Source organism: Hoplias malabaricus, chromosome 17 (genome assembly GCF_029633855.1).
Source record: "Hoplias malabaricus isolate fHopMal1 chromosome 17, fHopMal1.hap1, whole genome shotgun sequence".
NCBI classification, from domain to species: domain Eukaryota; kingdom Metazoa; phylum Chordata; class Actinopteri; order Characiformes; family Erythrinidae; genus Hoplias; species Hoplias malabaricus.
The window spans coordinates 8,144,349-8,163,763 of NC_089816.1; the positions used below are offsets into that span (position 1 = coordinate 8,144,349).

Sequence of the window (19,415 nt, forward strand, 5' to 3'; positions counted from 1 at the left end):
TGCTTGTGTTTTTAATTAGACAATCAACAAACCATAAGAGCATGCTTGTCCACACTTTTACACACAACTGCAATAAAGGAAACTTTTAGCCCTAACACAGACTCACAGTTGGAGGACATCTTTGGGTGTGTGTGTGTGTGTGTGTGTGAGAGAGAGAGAGAGAGAGAGAGAGAGAGAGAGAGAGAGAGAGAGAGAGAGAGAGAGAGAGAGAGAGAGAGAGGGTGTGTATTGATGTCTGAGCCACAGAGCGGAACTCTACTTTGTTTTTGTTTTTTTTAATACACAACATAAAGGCCTGCTATTAGAATTTACTGCTTTATTACACACCTCTATGCCTCTACAGTACCAGCTACTGAGAAAGAGTGAAAAATGTGTGTACAAATATAAAGCCAGGACCGATATATAGTCTCCCATAACTACTACTGGAACAACTAATTACTGCAGCTGAATGGCTACTAAGAAACAACACACCACAATACGTTGTGTAACCCAGTCTCTTTTTCCCATATGCTCTGGTCCAATTTCTTTATGTTTCTCAACCATGTCCTCTGAGGAAATAACGCTAGACTGCATTTAATTGAAGTTTTGTGGTAACTAGGAAATGAGGAGAGAGTGAGAGTAAGTGAGAGAGAGAGAGAGAGAGAGAGAGAGAGAGAGAGAGAGAGAGATTAATTTCCTCTTTGCTTTCTGTAGACTGCAAAAAAGCCCCTATACAGATGTGCCCTGAGCATGTTGCCATGGCGACCTGTTAATCCGGCATCCGGGTGGTAGTCCATTAAACTTCCGTCAGCTTCACATCATTTCTTACTGGCATTTCTTTCTTACTTCTCATAAACAACTCCAAGAAATTCAGATAGCACGGATGATGAGAGAGGCACTTCTGCCAGAACAAAGGAAAAAAATGGCTATCTCTGTTTTCTGATCTACTTAATCTAAAATATACATTTTCTCAAGACTGCAGTTTTTTGGCCTTGTAACAAATAAGGTCCTGCTGAAAATGTGTAGATATATGTTTTCTTTGTGTCCCAAATTGCGTTTGTGAGCAAGCAAACATGTATAGAATCTACTTCACACTCAGCCGCTTTTTCTGCTCTGATGAAACACATCAGCTATAAATGCCTACCCGTCTGAACTGGCTGCATGTCCCTGTTGCTAAGCAACACACTAGCATTGTACTATCAATAAGCTCTGCTAGCTAGCTAATGTTTCAAACTGTACAGATCTGTACAGAAAGTTCTGTCTGAACTCTTGTTTCTTGCAACAACAAGATAAACTGAAAAAGCTATGTTTTGATTGTTATATTAATTCAATCCCATTATTTTTTTCCCATTAATAATAATGCTAATACTTAAAGGAACAATCTGTAATAAATGTGCTGTACTCAATCATAAAATATGATCATAGATTAAGGAAAAAAACAAGTTGAAGCACTGGTCTTTCTAACAGCCAGTATATTCTCTTTAAGGATGACCATTCCGGAGTGGAGCTCTATTAGTATTTTGGCCAGAGATCTCGCCCTCTACCCAACTGCATTACAGTCCAAACACACTGGGCTGCTAGGTACACACAGTAGTATATGCAAACATAGCGTTGTTCAGCCATAAAGTGACCAAGGACACAGACATAATGTTCTTGTTTACCAGACCTACAAAAGCATCAGTGCCCTTCCAAAAATGTCCATAACCAGAGAGGGAGTAAAATCAGAGGAAACACTGGCCATTTGAAAGACGGAGACTGCTTTAAAAACAATAAGACTACAAGACAGATCCAGAGTTGGCTCATTTTCTCCTGAACAGGTGATCAGGTCATTCATTTCCTAAAAAGTGCAGATGCCTATGTATTGATTAAAGGTGCAAACTCCATAGTTTGTGTGTTTTATATGAAGTAAGAGATAGCAATTACTAAAATATTTAATGTCTGTGTTTTATGATTTATACAAACAAGGTGAATAACAATATAACTGAAAAATATAAATACCATGATTTGTTTGTTTTAAAGAAATTGAGGCAGATTAATGTGTGTTTCCTCATGGTGTGTGTGTTTTAAAATTAAGGAGTATGTTGTGCTTCAAAAGCCTTTCAGAGCCACCTATTTAAAGTGAAACAGAAAATTTAATAACACCACCATAAGTGTTTTACTGGAGTAGGACATAGTTTTAAACGGATAAAGTGTGGCATAAAAAGTTGTATTTATAAAACCTAGTGCTATCTTTAGCTTCACATAGCCATCTATTTAAGGTGGAACAGAGCATTTAAATAAGAAGCTGGTGAATGATGCTAGTAAGACACATAAACAGACCCATTTAACCAGCCTTGTCTAGTCGAAATATTAAAGATGTATTTAGACACTAAAGGCTTGTAAATGCAGGGAAAATGGTGGATGCTTGTTCACTTTTTTGCCTTTCTCTAGTGTAGGTAGATGTTGTACTGAAATGATGAACATGTTTATGTGTAAAAAGGTTGATTATGGCAAATTCCTTTTAGCTATTATTGTCTAAAGTTCTTAAACTTGTCTTGCACTTTATCATGAATGTTCAGATTTCCTCAAACTGTCAACCTGGTTGTGCTTTGCATCTGGGGAGGAGGGTGAGGTGGCCAGAAAACTCTCCACACTTTTGAATCTGTATTGTGGTTCCCATTTTAAACATTTGGAATGATGCTATGACTTACGTGTAGTGTCAAAAATGTACATATTGAATCATTTAATCAAGAGCTGTAATATAAAATGACTGGCGCCCCCTTCAGGGTGTATTCCTGCCTTGCGCCCAATGATTCCAGGTAGGAAACCCACCGCGACCCTGAACTGGATAAGCGGTTACAGATAATGAATGAATGAATGAATGTAATATAAAATGTAGCTATAGCCTCTCTTAATCATGGATAATACACTGGATGCCTTTCATCTGATTCCTATTTCATTAGTGTTCTTTACTCCCATTAAGGTACGGCTGTAACATTATGGGATTGATGATGGGTGATGCATATTTTCATCTTGCAAACACAGGATGATATTATGAGAAAGAAGTGCTACACATCCAGGACAGGCACATTTAAGGGATAATGTGTATAAGCCCTGGCTCTGGATTAGGTTTGGCAAGGAGTAGAACACATGATTGCTGCTGCCTTGTCTACTTCTGCACTGCCTCTGAGGATGGCAGGTGTGCTGTACCTGCAGGTATACACTTTATAAGCCTCTGATTTCAGAGCATTCATTAAGAGCATTGAAGTCTGTGAAAAAAAGCATTAATCTGTAGAAGGAAAGATTAAAGACTCCAAATGCTTAAAAATAGTATCTAAAGACATGCGTGAGGTTACGCTGCAGTCAGAAGCAGTGACCACTCAGCTCAGGACAGAATGAGCATGTGCAAAGTCAGACCTAGAGAGTGTGTGTTCCTCTTAATCCTGAATCTAAGCTGAGACACATTATCTCTTCTCTACAGCTCACGTTCGCCTGCTACAAATATGCGTCTTTCAATCTGTCACATGTCGCCATAAGGCCACACATTCTCAGAGAGCTTAACATAAGAGCAACTTGCTTTTGCACAGGATTCAAAAAAATAGTCCAAAAAATACACATCCTCTACTAAGACCATATATAGTTAGATGTGTGTAAAGTTCGCCCCTTAAATAAAATACAGGAGCCTTTAGCATAGTGTGAACTATTGAAGACTGTCTATTTTTTCATTTTTTCACAGATAATAACATGAACAACAGTCACTAACTGCACTGGCAGAACTTATCTGAGTAACTACAATCTGCTGTTACAACCTAGTAGTATACTGCTGGGCTTTCACCATTCAGCCAGAACTTTAAAATGACCTTCCTATTTCTTAACTCATTGTGCATTTTAACAGCTTCACTTACCATACATATGCACTTTTAGTTCTATAATTACAGACAGTAGTCCATCTGTTGCTCTGCATATTATGTTTAGCTCCTTTTCAGTCTGTTCATTAATGGTCAGGACCATTCGTTAAGATTAACTGGCATCACTTCAAAATATGTCAACACTTATAAAGGTTTTTAAATCACTTACAATTTGTTTATTAATGGTTATAAGATATTTTGATAATGCATTAAATCTCATTAATAACCAGTTGTAACACATAGACAGAAAGGGCAACAGTAACATGATTGTTTGCCAAATAGTGAACCTACATCCATCTACACTGTTATATCTTGCCAGATACTGACCTTACGTTGTGTTACCCATCAGTTAATTACAACATTAAGCCTGACAGCTTTAATCACATATTTGTTTAATAAATTAACCACCAAACTGTGTCTTTTTTATACATTAATGACAATGGGGTATACCTTAATATTTGAAACGACTAAACTCTCATTGTTAGGTGTTAGCTTATTCCTTATGTTGACATTTTCTGTATGTTACAAGCCAGGTTCGGTATTAGACAAAAAAGAAGGTCTCTGTTGCCCTTTCTACCTTTGTGTTACAAATGATTATTAATGACATTTAAGGTATTTACAACCTAATTAATAAACATGTAATAAAAAGGTTTAGAAGGCATTTATAACCCTTTTAAACGTAGTCTTATTTTAAATTGGTACTAATTAAATACAACTAAGATTGAAATGTCAGACTTATGAGTTATAAATACTTTCAATACACACCTTAAGTGGTAAATATTGACTGAGTTTATTGATTCTCTACACAGCAAATTCACCAGTGTTAAATCAACACCATTAGTGTAAAAATGTAAACTTGTTAACGCTCTCTGTGTTAATTTAACATTAATAGTGTTGATTTAACACTTGTGAATTTGCTGTGTAGTGATTCTGCTCACCTGCAGAACCTCTTCAGTGTCTTTGCTCTTGGTGGATGCAGTGGAGCTCTTGGCGGCTGCAGTGGCTGCAGCAGCTGCGATCTTGGCTTGTTTTTTCTTGGCTCTTTCTGCCTGTGCATTGGTGAAATAGTTCACAGCTGCAAACTCAATGAGGGCGGAGAAGACGAAGGCGAAACACACAGCGATGAACCAGTCCATGGCTGTGGCGTATGAGACTTTGGGTAGAGAGTGACGGGCACTAATGCTAAGAGTGGTCATGGTCAGGACTGTGGTGATACCTGTGGAAAAAAAAAAAAAAAAGGAAAGAGAAAGAAAAGGCGGTGTATTAAACATTAGGACTCATACGAACAATAGGAATCATTCATTCATCATCTGTAACCCTTTTCCAATTCAGGGTCGCGGTGGGTCCAGAGCCTACCTGGAATCATTGGGCGCAAGGCAGGAACACACCCAGGAGGGGTGCCAGTCCTTCACAGGACAACACAGACACACACACATTCACTCACACCTACGGACATTTTGGGTCGCCAATCCACCTACCAACGCGTGTTTTTGGACTGTGTGAGGAAACCGGAGCACCCGGAGGAAACAAACGCAGACACAGGGAGAACACTCCTCACAGACAGTCACCTGGAGGAAACCCACGCAGACACAGGGAGAACACACCACACTCCTCACAGACAGTCACCCGGAGAGGGAATCGAACCCAGGACCTCCAGGTCCCTGGAGCTGTGTGACTGCGACACTACCTGCTGCACCACCGTGCCGCCCTCAATAGGAATCATAATAATAAGAATAAAATTGCCAAGGAGTTTATTTGACTTAATGACAGATGTAATCATGTTTTGTTCAAATACGCTGAATAGAACTGTGGAAAAATTAAATAAAGTATTTTATGTGTGTGTAGATGGTAATCATAAAGAACTAACCCATGGATTATGCCTTTGCAATCAATGGGAATTAATGTAGATTGCTTCTTCACAGGATTATTAAGTACATAAGCAATAAAGATGGTTTCAACCACTTTTATATTACACATAAAGGCAACGTAAAAGAGCCTCAATTCTCTGTGGCACAAAAAACACTCAGGCCCTGACACAAGGTGCACATGGGAGCAACTTACTTTTTATAGTAGTATAAGAGGTAATATATTATCAAACTTACTGTGACCACATATAAGATTTTACTGTAAGGAAAGCTTGTATTACATTAAGTTATATGGCCTAGGCTCTATTTTTGTACTGTAAATAACAAGAGTTATTTATTTTATCTCTAGCAGCTATTATCCAGGTTAATTACTCAGGATAGGGAGAAGTACTTTGAGTACAGTACAGTCACCAAGTTGACTGCTTCTTAACGCTATCTCTACAGTAGTATGTGCATTATGGGTTTTCTGATTGTTATTTTATTTAAGGCTGAGATATAGTACAATCACCTTTTTATGTATTGAGTATTTGGTTCTCATATTTCACTCCTGGCTGAGTCTGGAGTGCATCTATTTCTGATTGTGTCTGAGTGAGGTTCCCATGATTGTGTAACTCAGCAGGGTTAATAACACAAATCCAAAGGTTTGAAGCACTGACCCCAACAACAGAGTCTTCAAGACACTTCACAGAGATTCAGATTGATTATGAAAAGGCAGAGGCTTTTATAAAGTGAGCTGCAGAGTCACAGGAATACCCCTGTGTCTGTTATTTATTGTTGGCCAAAACACACACATTGAGCACCACAATATAATCTGAAATAGGCTATGGACAAGCTGACTAAAGGCAAATCAAACAAAAGCACAGTAAGGCTTGCCTGAAAAGAGGCATTGCTAGAAAAGCAGGGAAAAGAGGGATTTCTAGATTTCTAGTGTCAGCAAAATGTTCCTGGAGAGCGGTCTATTTGGTCAAGTTGTACTTTCTAATTTCTACTGCCTCCAAGTTAGCACACGTATAAGATTTTTTCCTGCTTTCTGCCTTGAATGGATACTTTAAAATAGTTTTAGGGCTAAATCTGATCTCAGAACAGTTGTAAAACAGCATCTTTTTTTTTACATCTCAACTTGTTAACTGTGCAGAATTAAAAAAAGTGACATTTTCAGCCACAAGGGGGAGCCCCTAATTCAGTCTTAATTTACATCTCTAAAGTTGAATTTTTTTTCTGTCTCCCTGAACCCAACCCTACCACAAAGAATCTAGCGTGCCAGACTTTGAGTCACACACACACACGCGTGCGTGCACACACATATGTACCCATGCACACTCTCTCTTATATGCGCTCATAAACAAATACAAAGACAGCCAGCATCCCCCTCCTACTCCTCCCACACACACACACACACACACACACACACACACTTGACTGCATCACACAGCGGGCAGAGGCACTGCGACAATATTTATGCAAACACACGCGCACATAAATATATCCTATTTAAAGAAATCCAAGCACATACACAATCATGACAATAACTGACAGGCAGAAAAGCATAGTCTCCTATGCAATGCATTTTCATCAGCCAATTGGCTTATTAAATTGAGCGTTTCAAATGAAAACGGCTACCAGTGTAGAACTGTGTGCACTGGTCTGCATCAAACTGCACTTGGTAATTACTATTTCTCTTCCTCGCCTCTCTTACTCGATGTGAAAGTTTACAACTCTCATAGACACCCACATGCAGAAATAAAGTGATCAATGCATCATAGGCCCAATGTTGCCCAAGGGACTGCACATGTTCTTTATCATGTTACACTCTGAAACGACGAAGGTAGGCCTGCCTTTAGTTCCCTGGTGCCTGTACAGTTTATTGACCCACTGGGATTTAAAAACATAAAGGTCACAAAGAATGGCCCTGGAGAGTCATAGAGAGGATCATGACCTGAATCCACTGTGGCTGAGTTCAAGATGAGGGCAATGACTAATGAAGATATTTAATCTAAAATACATTTTTAAACCTATTCAGGGTGCAAATATACATGCATTAAAGGGGACGTCTACGATGGTGGTTTAATGATGTTCTCTGGTTTGTTTATGTTTATGTTCAGGTGAGGGGAAAGAAAACAATGGTTTTTGTATGCGGCTGAGGTTTAACTTGTCTGTAAGATTTTATTCACTGTTTGAATTACCACAGAAACTCATTAGGTACTCAAGTTGTTTAGTTTTGTAGCACTTTAAGTCTGTGATTACTTTCATGTTTCAATATTACCCACCTAGGGAGCAGGAATAGTGCAAAATCCCCATCTCAGGTTATGGTTTTCAGAATTTGGCTGTCTCTTCATTGTCTAAAATCCTCAGAAATGCCACGTTTCTGCCGTGAGCAGAGAATGCCCCACTTTTCAGTTTTTTATTTGTTAAAAACGTTTGACACATCCAGTAAATTTCATTCCACTTCACAATTGTGTCCCACTTGTTGTTGATTCACAAAACATTTCAATTTTATATCTTTATGTTTGAAGCCTGAAATGTGGCAAAAGTTTGAAAAGTTCAAGGGGGGCGAATACTTTCGCAAGGCACTGTATATATGCACTCAGAATGCATATATAGCTTCCCTTGTTTGGATAATAAATGATATATATAAAAAAGGGCTGTAGACATGGTACTTGTCATCATCAATGTAAAGACAACCAGATTTCTTTACAATGCACCATTTAGTGTGCATTTCTTTACAATGCTCAAACTTTGTTTTCATCTGTTGTTTTCACCAAAAACTGGTGAAATTAACATTTAATTCTCCCTTTAAGCACAGCAGTGATTCAGAGAACTGAACTGACCTGTACACAACACTCATGCCTAAAGCAAACTGAGCACACTAACTGTTTACATCATTAATTAGAGCTATGACTAAACAGTATACAGAAGCATGTATCAGCACAGTGATTCATTACATACGCCAGGTTTTATCAACATTAACTAGCATCCAGACATCTTTCCCTCTCAGGACACATCACTGCTGTAGTGTAAGTGCTCATCTTAGACAGAACAGAGATTTATATATTTTACATTTACGTGCAGGTTATAATTTTTTCAGCGTGCTAAAGATGTCGGCTAATGTTAAAAAACTTGCTGAGAGTCTCATTGGTTTAGTGTGGTGTTCTTGGCAAAGCTGCAACCAACCAGCAGTGACACACACACACCTCACCTCAGTGTCACTGCAGTGCTGAGAATGATCCATCAAACACATGATACCTTCTCAACTATATGTGGATCAGATAAAATAAATAATAAGTGTAGAAAAAGTTGGCCATTTAGTATTCAGAAGCTTTTATTATTATTTTTATTATAATTATTTATTATTATTATTATTATTATTATTATACAGGGTGGGCCATTTATATGGATAAACCTTAATAAAATGGGAATGGTTGGTGATATTAACTTCCTGTTTGCGGCACATTAGTTTATGGGAGGGGTAAACTTTTCAAGATGGGTGGTGACCATGGTGGCCATTTTGAAGTCAGCCATTTTGGATCCAACTTTTGTCTTTTCAATGGGAAGAGGGTCATGTGACACATCAAACTTATTGGGAAACAATGGTGTGCTTGTTTTTAATGTAACTTTATTCTTTCATGAGTTATTTACAAGTTTCTGACCACTTATAAAATGTGTTCAAAGTGCTGCCCATTGTGTTGGATTGTCAATGCAACCCTCTTCTCCCACTCTTCAGACACTGATAGCAACACGGCAGGAGAAATGCTAGCACAGGCTTCCAGTTTCCGTAGTTTCAGGTGCTGCACATCTCGTATCTTCACAGCATAGACAATTGCCTTCAGATGACTCCAAAGATAAAAGTCTAAGGGGGTCAGATCGGGAGACCTTGGGTCCATTCAACTGGCCCACAACGACCAATCCACTTTCCAACACAATCCAACACAATGGGCAGCACTTTGAACACATTTTATAAGTGGTCAGAAACTTGTAAATAACTCATGAATAAAGAGAATAAAGTTACGTTAAAATCATAGCATACCACTGTTTTTCTTGTGAAATTCCCAATAAGTCTGATGTGTCACATGACCCTCTTCCCATTGAAAAAACAAAAGTTGGATCCAAAATGGCTGACTTCAAAATGGCCACCATGGTCACCACCCATCTTGAAAAGTTACCCCCCTCCCATATACTAATGTGCTACAAACAGGAAGTTAATATCACCAACCATTCCCATTCTATTAAGGTGTATCCATATAAATGGCCCACCCTGTATTTTTTCAGTTTTACGGCATAAAACAAAAAAACTATGCATTACTTCTTCAAATTACAGCACACATATTCTCCCTTTTCATTTACATCTATGCTCTAAATTCCAGGCTCTGAGGAACAGCCTGTGTGATTTATTAGGCAAGGACATATAAAATGTTCCATGTAACATAATAGAAGTTAGTTTATGACATTTTCCAGGACATTACTCTCGAAGAAAAAGTATGTATGTTATCGACCCACATGAAAGACTGACCCCATTTTACTGAAATATCAGTGTCATTTGTGTTGAAAGTGCTTTTCAGCCAGTGGTGGCCCAGTAAATATAAACTTATCTGCCATATTTATAGTTTTTGCTCTGCAGAAACAGAGAAATGGACACGGTTTCATTGTGCTGCAGTATGTTGCCAAGAAAGGCTAGAATTACTTTCCACTGTTAAACAGTTGTCCTCTAAACACTGTATGGAGAAACGGCTTAAAGTCTTTCAGCCATCTCGAGTATGTAAGCCACGCAGCCTTAGTGGCTGAGGAAGCATCAAATTCTGGCTTAAAATTACGTCACAATGAGGTGTCATCCTAGGCCGAACTTTTAACGTGTCTTGGTGTAGGACGACCTACGAGTGCACATATGATATCAGATATTGTATATGTTGAAATAGGGGTGTGTGATATGACAATATCAGATTGTGAACAGTAAGAATTTGTCCACAATACACCATCACAGGGAGATGGTTGGATCGTGCTAATGCAAATACAGTTCGCTGCCGTTCTTATAAATTGTTTACGTACTGTGTACATATTACACATCAGTGGAATAGACAGACTCTTGGGACACAGATAATGTAAGTCAGTACTCCAAAATGTACGGCTACTGAATTAAAACCAAAATAATTCGTTATTCCATACATGAGATCTCTTCCTCGCAAAATAAATAAATACATTAATTAATAAAAAAAAACTGTGGCACCATGAAGCCTGAGAAGCCAGTCAATCCACTCATTAATAATCCACATGTGTGTGTAAAGAGGACTTGCAAAAAGAAAAAAAAAAGAAAGAAAAAGCAACAGTTCAAAATAAAGTACAACAAATAAAAAAAAATATTAGGATCTCCGCTATGGCCGTGTAGCTTGGGCTCTCAGCTTTAACGACACGTCCATCAAGACGTCCATAGACCAATCAGGGGCGATGCTCAACCAAGGAGGCGGAGAAGCAGCTATGCTTCGGCGCCTAACAGACGCGCAGACAGCTTTATATAGCAACAGCAATCAAGATCAACAACAACCAAAACAATAAATAAGTTTTCAAAGCGTAGATCCCTTTCACTGTCTGCCCTTTTCCTACTGAGACCATTTAAACACAGGAGGGGGAGTGAGAGAGGCGGCCTCACTCTACAGCCAATCGGGAAGGCTCCCTCCTTCCAACGTGTCTGGCCTTAAAAGGGAAGAGTACTGGGTTAGAAACAAGACTAAATATCAGAATAAATCTAGGCGAGTCAGTTTTTTCCTGTTTAGTGAGGGTAAAAAGCCATTTGCAGAATCGCATGAGATTAGTCAAGGAAGGTAAAATGTTGGCATTAAGCTTCGATAATACATTTTCTTTCTGCAGTAAAATGAATAATTTTCCTTATGTGGAGGTTGAGGTCTTTGAAGATTTAGACAATTTCCTGAAGTGTTTTGTTGTTTTGATCATATTTTGGCCACTAAAGATTTATTTCAATATCTTTATAAATTCTGAAGGCTTTTCAGTAACATTACTTCATAAAATTGCCTCTAGTTTATTCACAGCCTTAAGATTTAAGTGTGTAATTTTAGGCAGAAAAAGGAAAAAAAAAATACCCTGAGTGTTAAAAGGTTAAAAACCAGCAAGAAAAAGAATCGTGTTAAAATCAAGATCATGATTCTGCAAAAACAAAACTAAAAACTAAAACAAAAACAATCGTGATAATGTATTTTTGCAGTATCGCCCACCACTATGTAGAGAGCTCATTATGTTTTGAGACAACATGTCCACTGTTCAGCACTAAGTTCTTGTCCCTTGCTCTTTCAGCTGTCCTCTCATTCTGTAAACGCTGTCATTAGCCTCATGCTGGTGTCGCTAAGCACACGTTCACGCAGGACTTAAAAGCCCACTCAGCTGGCAGTGTTCCAAACGCAGCGCGCTGTGAGCAGCCACCTCAAGGTGGGTCAATGGTACACTTTCACACAGAAGAATGAGAGCATGCTATTCTCAGCATCTCCATTGCCCCAGGTAAAGAAACAGGAGGGTGTGTGTGTGTGTGGCTGAGAGAGGAAACGTGTGACTGAAAGTGAGAGCAGAAAAAAGAACAGAGAGAAAATGACAGAAGGACAGAAATGGGTTTGTTCAAGTCTATAGACAATTATCCCTTATTCAGCTGAAGAGTGAGAATCAAAGTCGGAAAATGGGGAAACAGTCATTAAAAATGAAAGATGAAAACGGAGAGAGAGAGAGAGAGATAGAGAGAGTGACAGAGAGAAAGATACAGAGGAGGGTGTGAGGGAGAGAAAGAGAGGGAGAGAAAATGAAAGAGTGGCATGCCACACATTTCTCCCAATTCCATTCCTCGTCCACATTTGCATGAGAATGAAAACGTTTGAGCCTATGAGAGCAAAAAAGCTGGAACATTGTAGGGATTTGTGAGTAATACTCACCGAAGACAGTTCTGGCGGGCACGGATTCCTTATTTATCCAGAAGGACACTTGGGAAAGGATTACTGTCATGATGCAGGGGATGTACGTCTGAATCATGAAGTAGCCCATTTTCCGTTTCAAGTGGAAGTAGACAGTCATCACCACATATTCACCTGAAAGAGCACAGTAAACAGGAAGCAGTTTATTAGACTGATTTAAGTCAAAGACTGAGCTGGAGACGAAATGTACACAAGACGTGAAAGAGATCAGAGGTTACGAAGCATAGTATTCTTCACCAAAATTCTAACGTTTTACATTGCACTGAAGTTAGGATTAGAATGAAGACACGAGACATACTTTTGTATTCTCCAAATAAGAGCTAATTTATAATACTATTAGAGTATTATAATATTAAAATATACCATAGGTCAAACAATGTTAGCGTAAGGTTTTATGTATGGCCGCAGAAGTAGTGTCAGGTTTTATGTATGGCCGCAGAACTGTTTTTCCATTTTTAAATGCATATCTTCAGGATTCCATTTTAAAGTAGACATGTTATAGATGAACTCTTGTCAAATGAAACTGAAAAAAAAAAAGATTGATGTGAACAAAGGTGTCATTTAACATGTCATAACAGAGCATTTCTGTCTGTTTTGTTCAACTGAATTTAATGCAGCACATTAAATAAAGTGCTGAATTTTTACATTACTCTTTTACATAGTCTGTTTTAAGTGATCAAATCTCAAAAAGTGTATCTTGAGGTAAACTGTCAATTATATATATATACAAATATATATACAATATATATGTATATTTTGAATTATTATGATATTTTTTGTATGATCACCTTCTCCTACCTACACTTTGGCCAGTGTCATCTAGAACAGCATAAAGCTCCTAGGCACTGGGCTGTGGAGCATTGTAACTGTGTTCTCTGGGGTGATGGCGCATCATCCAGTATTTTTGGGATGAGCTGGTGTCTGTGATCCAGAATTAACTCATTAACTCCAACTGAACTTGAATGTCATCAGATTCAACAGGAATTTAGGTGGCTGCAGGTAGGAAGAGAGTGTGGTGGGCCCTATGTGAAGCTCTAATGGATTGGCATAGGATATTTCACCTTATCTTGTGTATGATTTTTATTATTATTATTATTATTATTAATTCACTTCATAGACCGCTCGCTGTAATCTTTAGCTGGGTTAGATGGTTTTTCAGAGCTGTGTTTAATGACATTGTTACAATATTACACAGATGCTGGACAAATGCATGCAAAGGCCAGCTACAACAACACAGCAAAACCCATTACATCATCCTAATCAAAACTGAGCTTGATGAAATGGGGCATTGTTTTGACCATCTGTTTGATCCAAAACACGTGGCTGAACAAAAGTCTCAAAAAATAAAATATCAAAATTGAACCTAGATTGAACCTTTTTTGCATATTTACATTGCTTTATAATACAAATTTGTATTGTGAATTGATGTGTATTTTGGTGTATATTTGTTGAATATTTTATTAGTTTGCAAGTAAAGCTGATCCTGATAAAAATGGCATGGTGTAACTACACAACTTGAATGCAAAGCTTCCTGTCAGACACTCACCCTTCTTTGCCTTTGCCTTTGTTTTTACAAGGATTATACTCTTCAACATACATTTCATAGTTCAGTCTGAGCTTAGAGTTCACCACTTGTCCTAGTTCTGTAATATCATCCCATTTAAATTATTCAAGTACTGTACAAATGTACAGCACTTCACACACACTTTGCTACAGCAAATACAGTACATCTAAGGCAAAACACACATCAGATAAAAAGAACATATATTTAAAACATGTAAGCGCTCTATAGCTCTTAAAAAGAGATTTTGTTTTTGGTTTCTTGTAACCTACTAACCATATATAAATGGATTTTATGAAAATCACACTTTATGTGGCCCTTTAACTAAAAATCTGAATGTTGTTATATAAATTGTGGATCATATAAATTCTGAATGCATCATATTTAGGTATTTAACAATATATATTTTTTCTATATATATTTTTTTATTTAATTTGTCTTTCATTTAGTTCACTACATCAATTTTATTGTAATTGTCATTCATTTCAATTAAACAATCAATATCAAACGATTGTCTCTGTTCTTCAGAACTTATCAGGAAAACATAACCCTGAGCCAATGAGAGACACTGCTCCAGAGGTCCTTGACCTATGAGTACTCATGAGTTCTTCATTCTGACCTTTTTTACATTTCATACACTGGTGGTAATAAAAACACCAAAACCACAAAGGTTTTTTTTGTTGATCTGCACATCCATGCTTCAATATTTAGAGAAAGTACAGTAGTTTCTGTTTCTGTTTGAACCTTGGCTTGAGGTATGAGGTCATTCAACAGACCTCCCACACTCACCTGTATCATCATCTTCTTCTTCTGAACCTATCTCACAAAATCAACTAAGCCAACACATTTTGCACACAAAGACCTTTGGAAAATTAGTGTAAAAATACTTTGTAAAATTGTAAAAATGTGTATTTGACAGGTAGTATACACTACATCAATGAAATGGAACAAAAATGCTTAGTTTTACTACAAGTAACATCTTACAAATCATACTTAGAATTGCTTCAGTTTGGCAAAAAAAGTAGCCTTTAAATTTTCTCCTGTGTTTTCATGAAGATAGCAAAAATTCTGTAATGGTTTGGTAAACGCATGGAAATGCTTCCACTTCATTCACAGTTCAGTAGAGAACTCAGAAAACATGCCCCAAATACCTGTGATTGATTTCACAGTTTCACTGGAAACAGTTTGCCCAATCAGATCATACTGCACAAGGCTGGACGATTCTGGGGGAACTTCCACTGAGTCTTTAGGGCCTTTAGTCCATGTGTAGATCATCTCAGTCTTAGGGTATGCATCTGTGAATCAAACACACATTTTTTGTTTACAAAAGGTAAACAATTTAAAATTGGACAATAAGATAAAATAGAAAATCCAACTTTAAGAAAAGAGAATGAGAAAAGAAAGGTGCTGATCTGCTCAAAATGTGGGTGAGATGTGAGCAAATATTGGAACAAATAAATGTGTAATGTGTATGTCAGAATGCATATATGAGAATTATAGGGCAAAGCGCTGTGTTTACCGTCCCCTCCCCATTTCTACTGTTCACTGCACGGTCACACTCCTCATGTCCCCGCTGCACAGAGCAATCATCACCTCTACAGGAAGAGGGCCTTGGAAATGAGGACTCATTCAAAAACATGAGCAGAGGGCCATACAAACCACTGAGGTGCTGCTCTATACACACAGAATCAATTTTTGGACTGGGAATTCAAACTGTTGAAAAGATCACTCTTTATAATTATATGAACAATACACTAGATGATATGTGCAAGTCCTTGGAAGCAATTTACATGTGCTTCTGCTATGTGCCACAGCTGAAAATCACTGGTAAATCTGCAGACCAGAGTGCTTCATTTTTGAAAAATAGTAATCAGTTCCAATAACTGGACAAAGAAAGAATGTAAATAGACAACTCAAATATATAAAATAATAATTCATTGTTACAAACATGGCAAAGTTGAATGAACCCTCTAGAATTACCTGGGGTAAGTTATACACTGAATGACCACTGGATTAGGAGCATCTTTGTATCCCCTTTTCCCCCTGTCCTTTAATGGTCCCCCACAGGACCACCGCAGAGCAGGCATGATTTTGGAGGTGGATCATTCTCAGCGCTGCAGTGACACTTATGTGGAAGTAGTGTGTTAGTGTGCGGTGCGCTGGTACAAATGGATCAGTGTTTTAAACACTGTGTCCACCCACTGTCCACTCTGTTAGTGACACCTACCTTGTTGGCTGACCTTGTAGATGTAATATCAGAGACAGCAGCTCATCTGTTGCTGCACAGTTTGACACAGGACACTGTTGGCTGGATATTTTTGGTTGGTGGACTATTCACAGTCCAGACTTTAAAGACTCTAGCAGTACTGCTGTGTCTATTCCACTTGTACCAGCACAACACACACTGACTCCTCACCACCACCTCAGTGTTACTGCGGCACTGAGAATGACCCACCACACAAATCATACCTGATTTGATAAAATGGACAGTGAGTATAGATACAAGGTAGGTGTTGCTAATCCAGTTTTTGTTCAGTGTAATAATTAAGTGTACATGGTATAGAGTCTATATAATGTCTCATATGGTAATGGTAGTTTGAGTGGTGGTGTATGTTAAAGCATTGTATTTCACATTCTCTGGTCTAAATTAACCCTGTCCTCCTTTGAGACCATCTCTCTCTCTCTCTCTCTCTCTCTCTCTCTCTCTCTCTCTCTCTCTCTCTCTCTCTCTATCCTTCTCGCTCTCTCTAAGTCCCAACAGCAGTGCGATACTGAACTGAGAAAAAAAAATGCAGTGAAATGACACGTCCACCAAGGAGGTGTGTGTGTGTGTTTGAGAATCCATGTGCATGCTACGGGGTTAAAGGGGGTAGGACAAGGAAAGTAAGACAAGAAGACAAGTCTTTGAGAAATAATTAACAAAGAGAGACACTGTAAGATATGAATTAAAGAATAAAGAGTAAGAGTAAGAATAAGATGTCAGAAGAAAAGTGGAGTGCAAAAAGGGCAGAGCACAGGAAAAAAAACTGTAAAGCACTGAAGCTTCATGATTTCCATATGGATAAAATCTGTTTCATCGGCACAATTTTGTCTCTGAGTTCACTCCTAAGTCCAAATGTTTGTAGACACCACATATAATCAGTGCATAAAACTTGTTTTTTTTAAACGTTTTAAGGTGTGGACACAGATGATCGATATGCTCAGGACATTATCAGTGCTAAATGTTGCCTAGAGGGGTATAAAGCCCCCACTTTTTGACCAGAGTGGAACAGTTGAATTGAGTTCTTTGGAGTGAGACAGAGCACCAACCCAATTATTTAGGCTGAGTTGCAATTGTTTGTCAACTAGAATTAATCGCCCAACATCAATACCTGACCTCACAGATGCTCTTGTGGCTGAATGCCATATAATCCTCACAGGGAATCCTACTTTTAAACCCTTTCAAGAAGAGAAAAGGCTGCTCCTGCAGCAAAAGTGGGGGAACTATCTATTAATAGCCTTAATTTCAATGGAAATGTCGGATGAACCAGTATCCACAAAGATTCTGGCTGTATAATGTCTATTATGATGGACACACTGGAACTGATGGAATTCCAGGAGACAGCTGGAATAGGTCTACACTGTCCTGAGGCACAATAAAGAGAACCATAGTGACCCTTAGTTCTACAGGAGTTCATCAGCCCCCTGTCGCCTGTCGTCCCCCCAGGCCGGATGAGACAGAAGAGAGTCCCATAGTGGCAGGACAACTATTCTCCCGAACCCAGATTGATTAAGTGATGGAAAAATGCAGAATTAGTGTGTCCTCCTCCACAATGTCACTATCTAGCAGCTCGGCGGCAGTGGGATGGGCTCTGAGAACCCTCACTTCACTCTAGCTTTCTTTTTTTCTCCCATCTCCTGGACAGATTTTATCTCCAAATCTCTCTGCTTGCTACGATAAAAAGCGCCCTGCTGTGCACCAACCACAGATTCCTCCGTCAGAGATTAATTTTTTTTTTTGCTTTCCCCTCTGCTTTTTAGTTTTTCCTTTTTTGCTGACTGACCATCGTCAAGGCTGCTGCTGATATAGTGATTCTTTGTTCGAGTTTGGAGCAGATGATCTAATTTTGTATTTACTCTCTCTCAAGGAAAAAAAAAAAAAAAGGCAATTATTCCTAATGCTCAGAAGAGCTGTTTCATATCCCTGCACACAGCGAACAGAGGAAGAGTCAAGAAAGTAAAGCTGTGAAATTAAACATCAGCACTGTTTTACGAGGAAGGAACAAGGCTGTTTGCAGCCACATCAAATTAGTGTCTCTAAATATGAGCTGCTTGCCAAATAGACCATTTACTTGCATACATTCAGAAGAATAATTTCGGGGACAGTTGCAATGGCGCGTAAACTGCCTGAAAAGAAAAGTAATATATCCAGAAAAAACTTCTCCATGCTCCAGCAAGTTTTGAGTCTGATTTTCCACACGATAACTTCTTTGCTGTTCTTTTTTCTTTCCCAGTCCAATTAGAAACTTGTCTCCTGTTCTGGGTCTGGAGGCTCATATATGCAAGGACTTTCCTCCATACACAACATTCTCCCATTGCCAGCACTCCACAAAAGACATTCAGCCTGTGGGTGTCTTAAGCCCTCAAAGCCGAGAAGTAAACTCAACTTGAATGGCAGGATTCGTAATGAGTTTTCAGCAGATTTAAAAGTTTTGCAGAGTCACCGAGGTCATGTTCTATAGCAAACACTGCAAAGACGACAGAATGCAGTTTTATATAAACACCTTTCAGTCATAATTTTAAAGCCAACTCCTTGTTTCATTGTGCATTTTATCAGCTCCACTACCATGTAAGTGTACTTTGTAGTACTACACTTAGAGAATGTAGTCAATTTGTTGCTCTTAATACTTTCTTAGACCCCATTCACCCTGCGTTTCAATGGTCAAAGCAGGCATTATTTGGATGGTAGATCATTCTCAGCATTTCAGATATGTTGTGTTGCACTAGAATGCATGGAACAGACACAGCAGTGCTGCTGGATTTTTAAACCCTGTGCCACTGTATTTGACACACCTACCTTGTTGGTAGATGTAAAGTCTGAGACAGTAGCTCATTTTTGCTGCTAGGTGTAAAGAAGTTCAGCAGCACTGCTCTGTCTGACACACTCAGGCTAGTGTAACACATT

The 19,415-nt window shown here is 38.5% G+C and overlaps 1 protein-coding gene across 2 annotated transcripts in view; it reads right to left on the minus strand.

Moving 5' to 3' along the window:
• gabra4 (gamma-aminobutyric acid type A receptor subunit alpha4) overlaps window positions 1–19,415 on the minus strand; it is a 34,008-nt gene that overhangs the window by 6,680 nt on the left and 7,913 nt on the right. For both annotated transcript variants that reach the window (XM_066648973.1, XM_066648971.1), the window contains exons 6-8: window positions 15,403–15,546; window positions 12,652–12,804; window positions 4,805–5,082 (exon numbers count right to left, since the gene is read on the minus strand). In XM_066648973.1, the coding sequence (XP_066505070.1) occupies window positions 4,805–5,082; window positions 12,652–12,804; window positions 15,403–15,546 (575 nt within the window). The remainder of the gene's footprint in view (window positions 1–4,804; window positions 5,083–12,651; window positions 12,805–15,402; window positions 15,547–19,415) is intronic.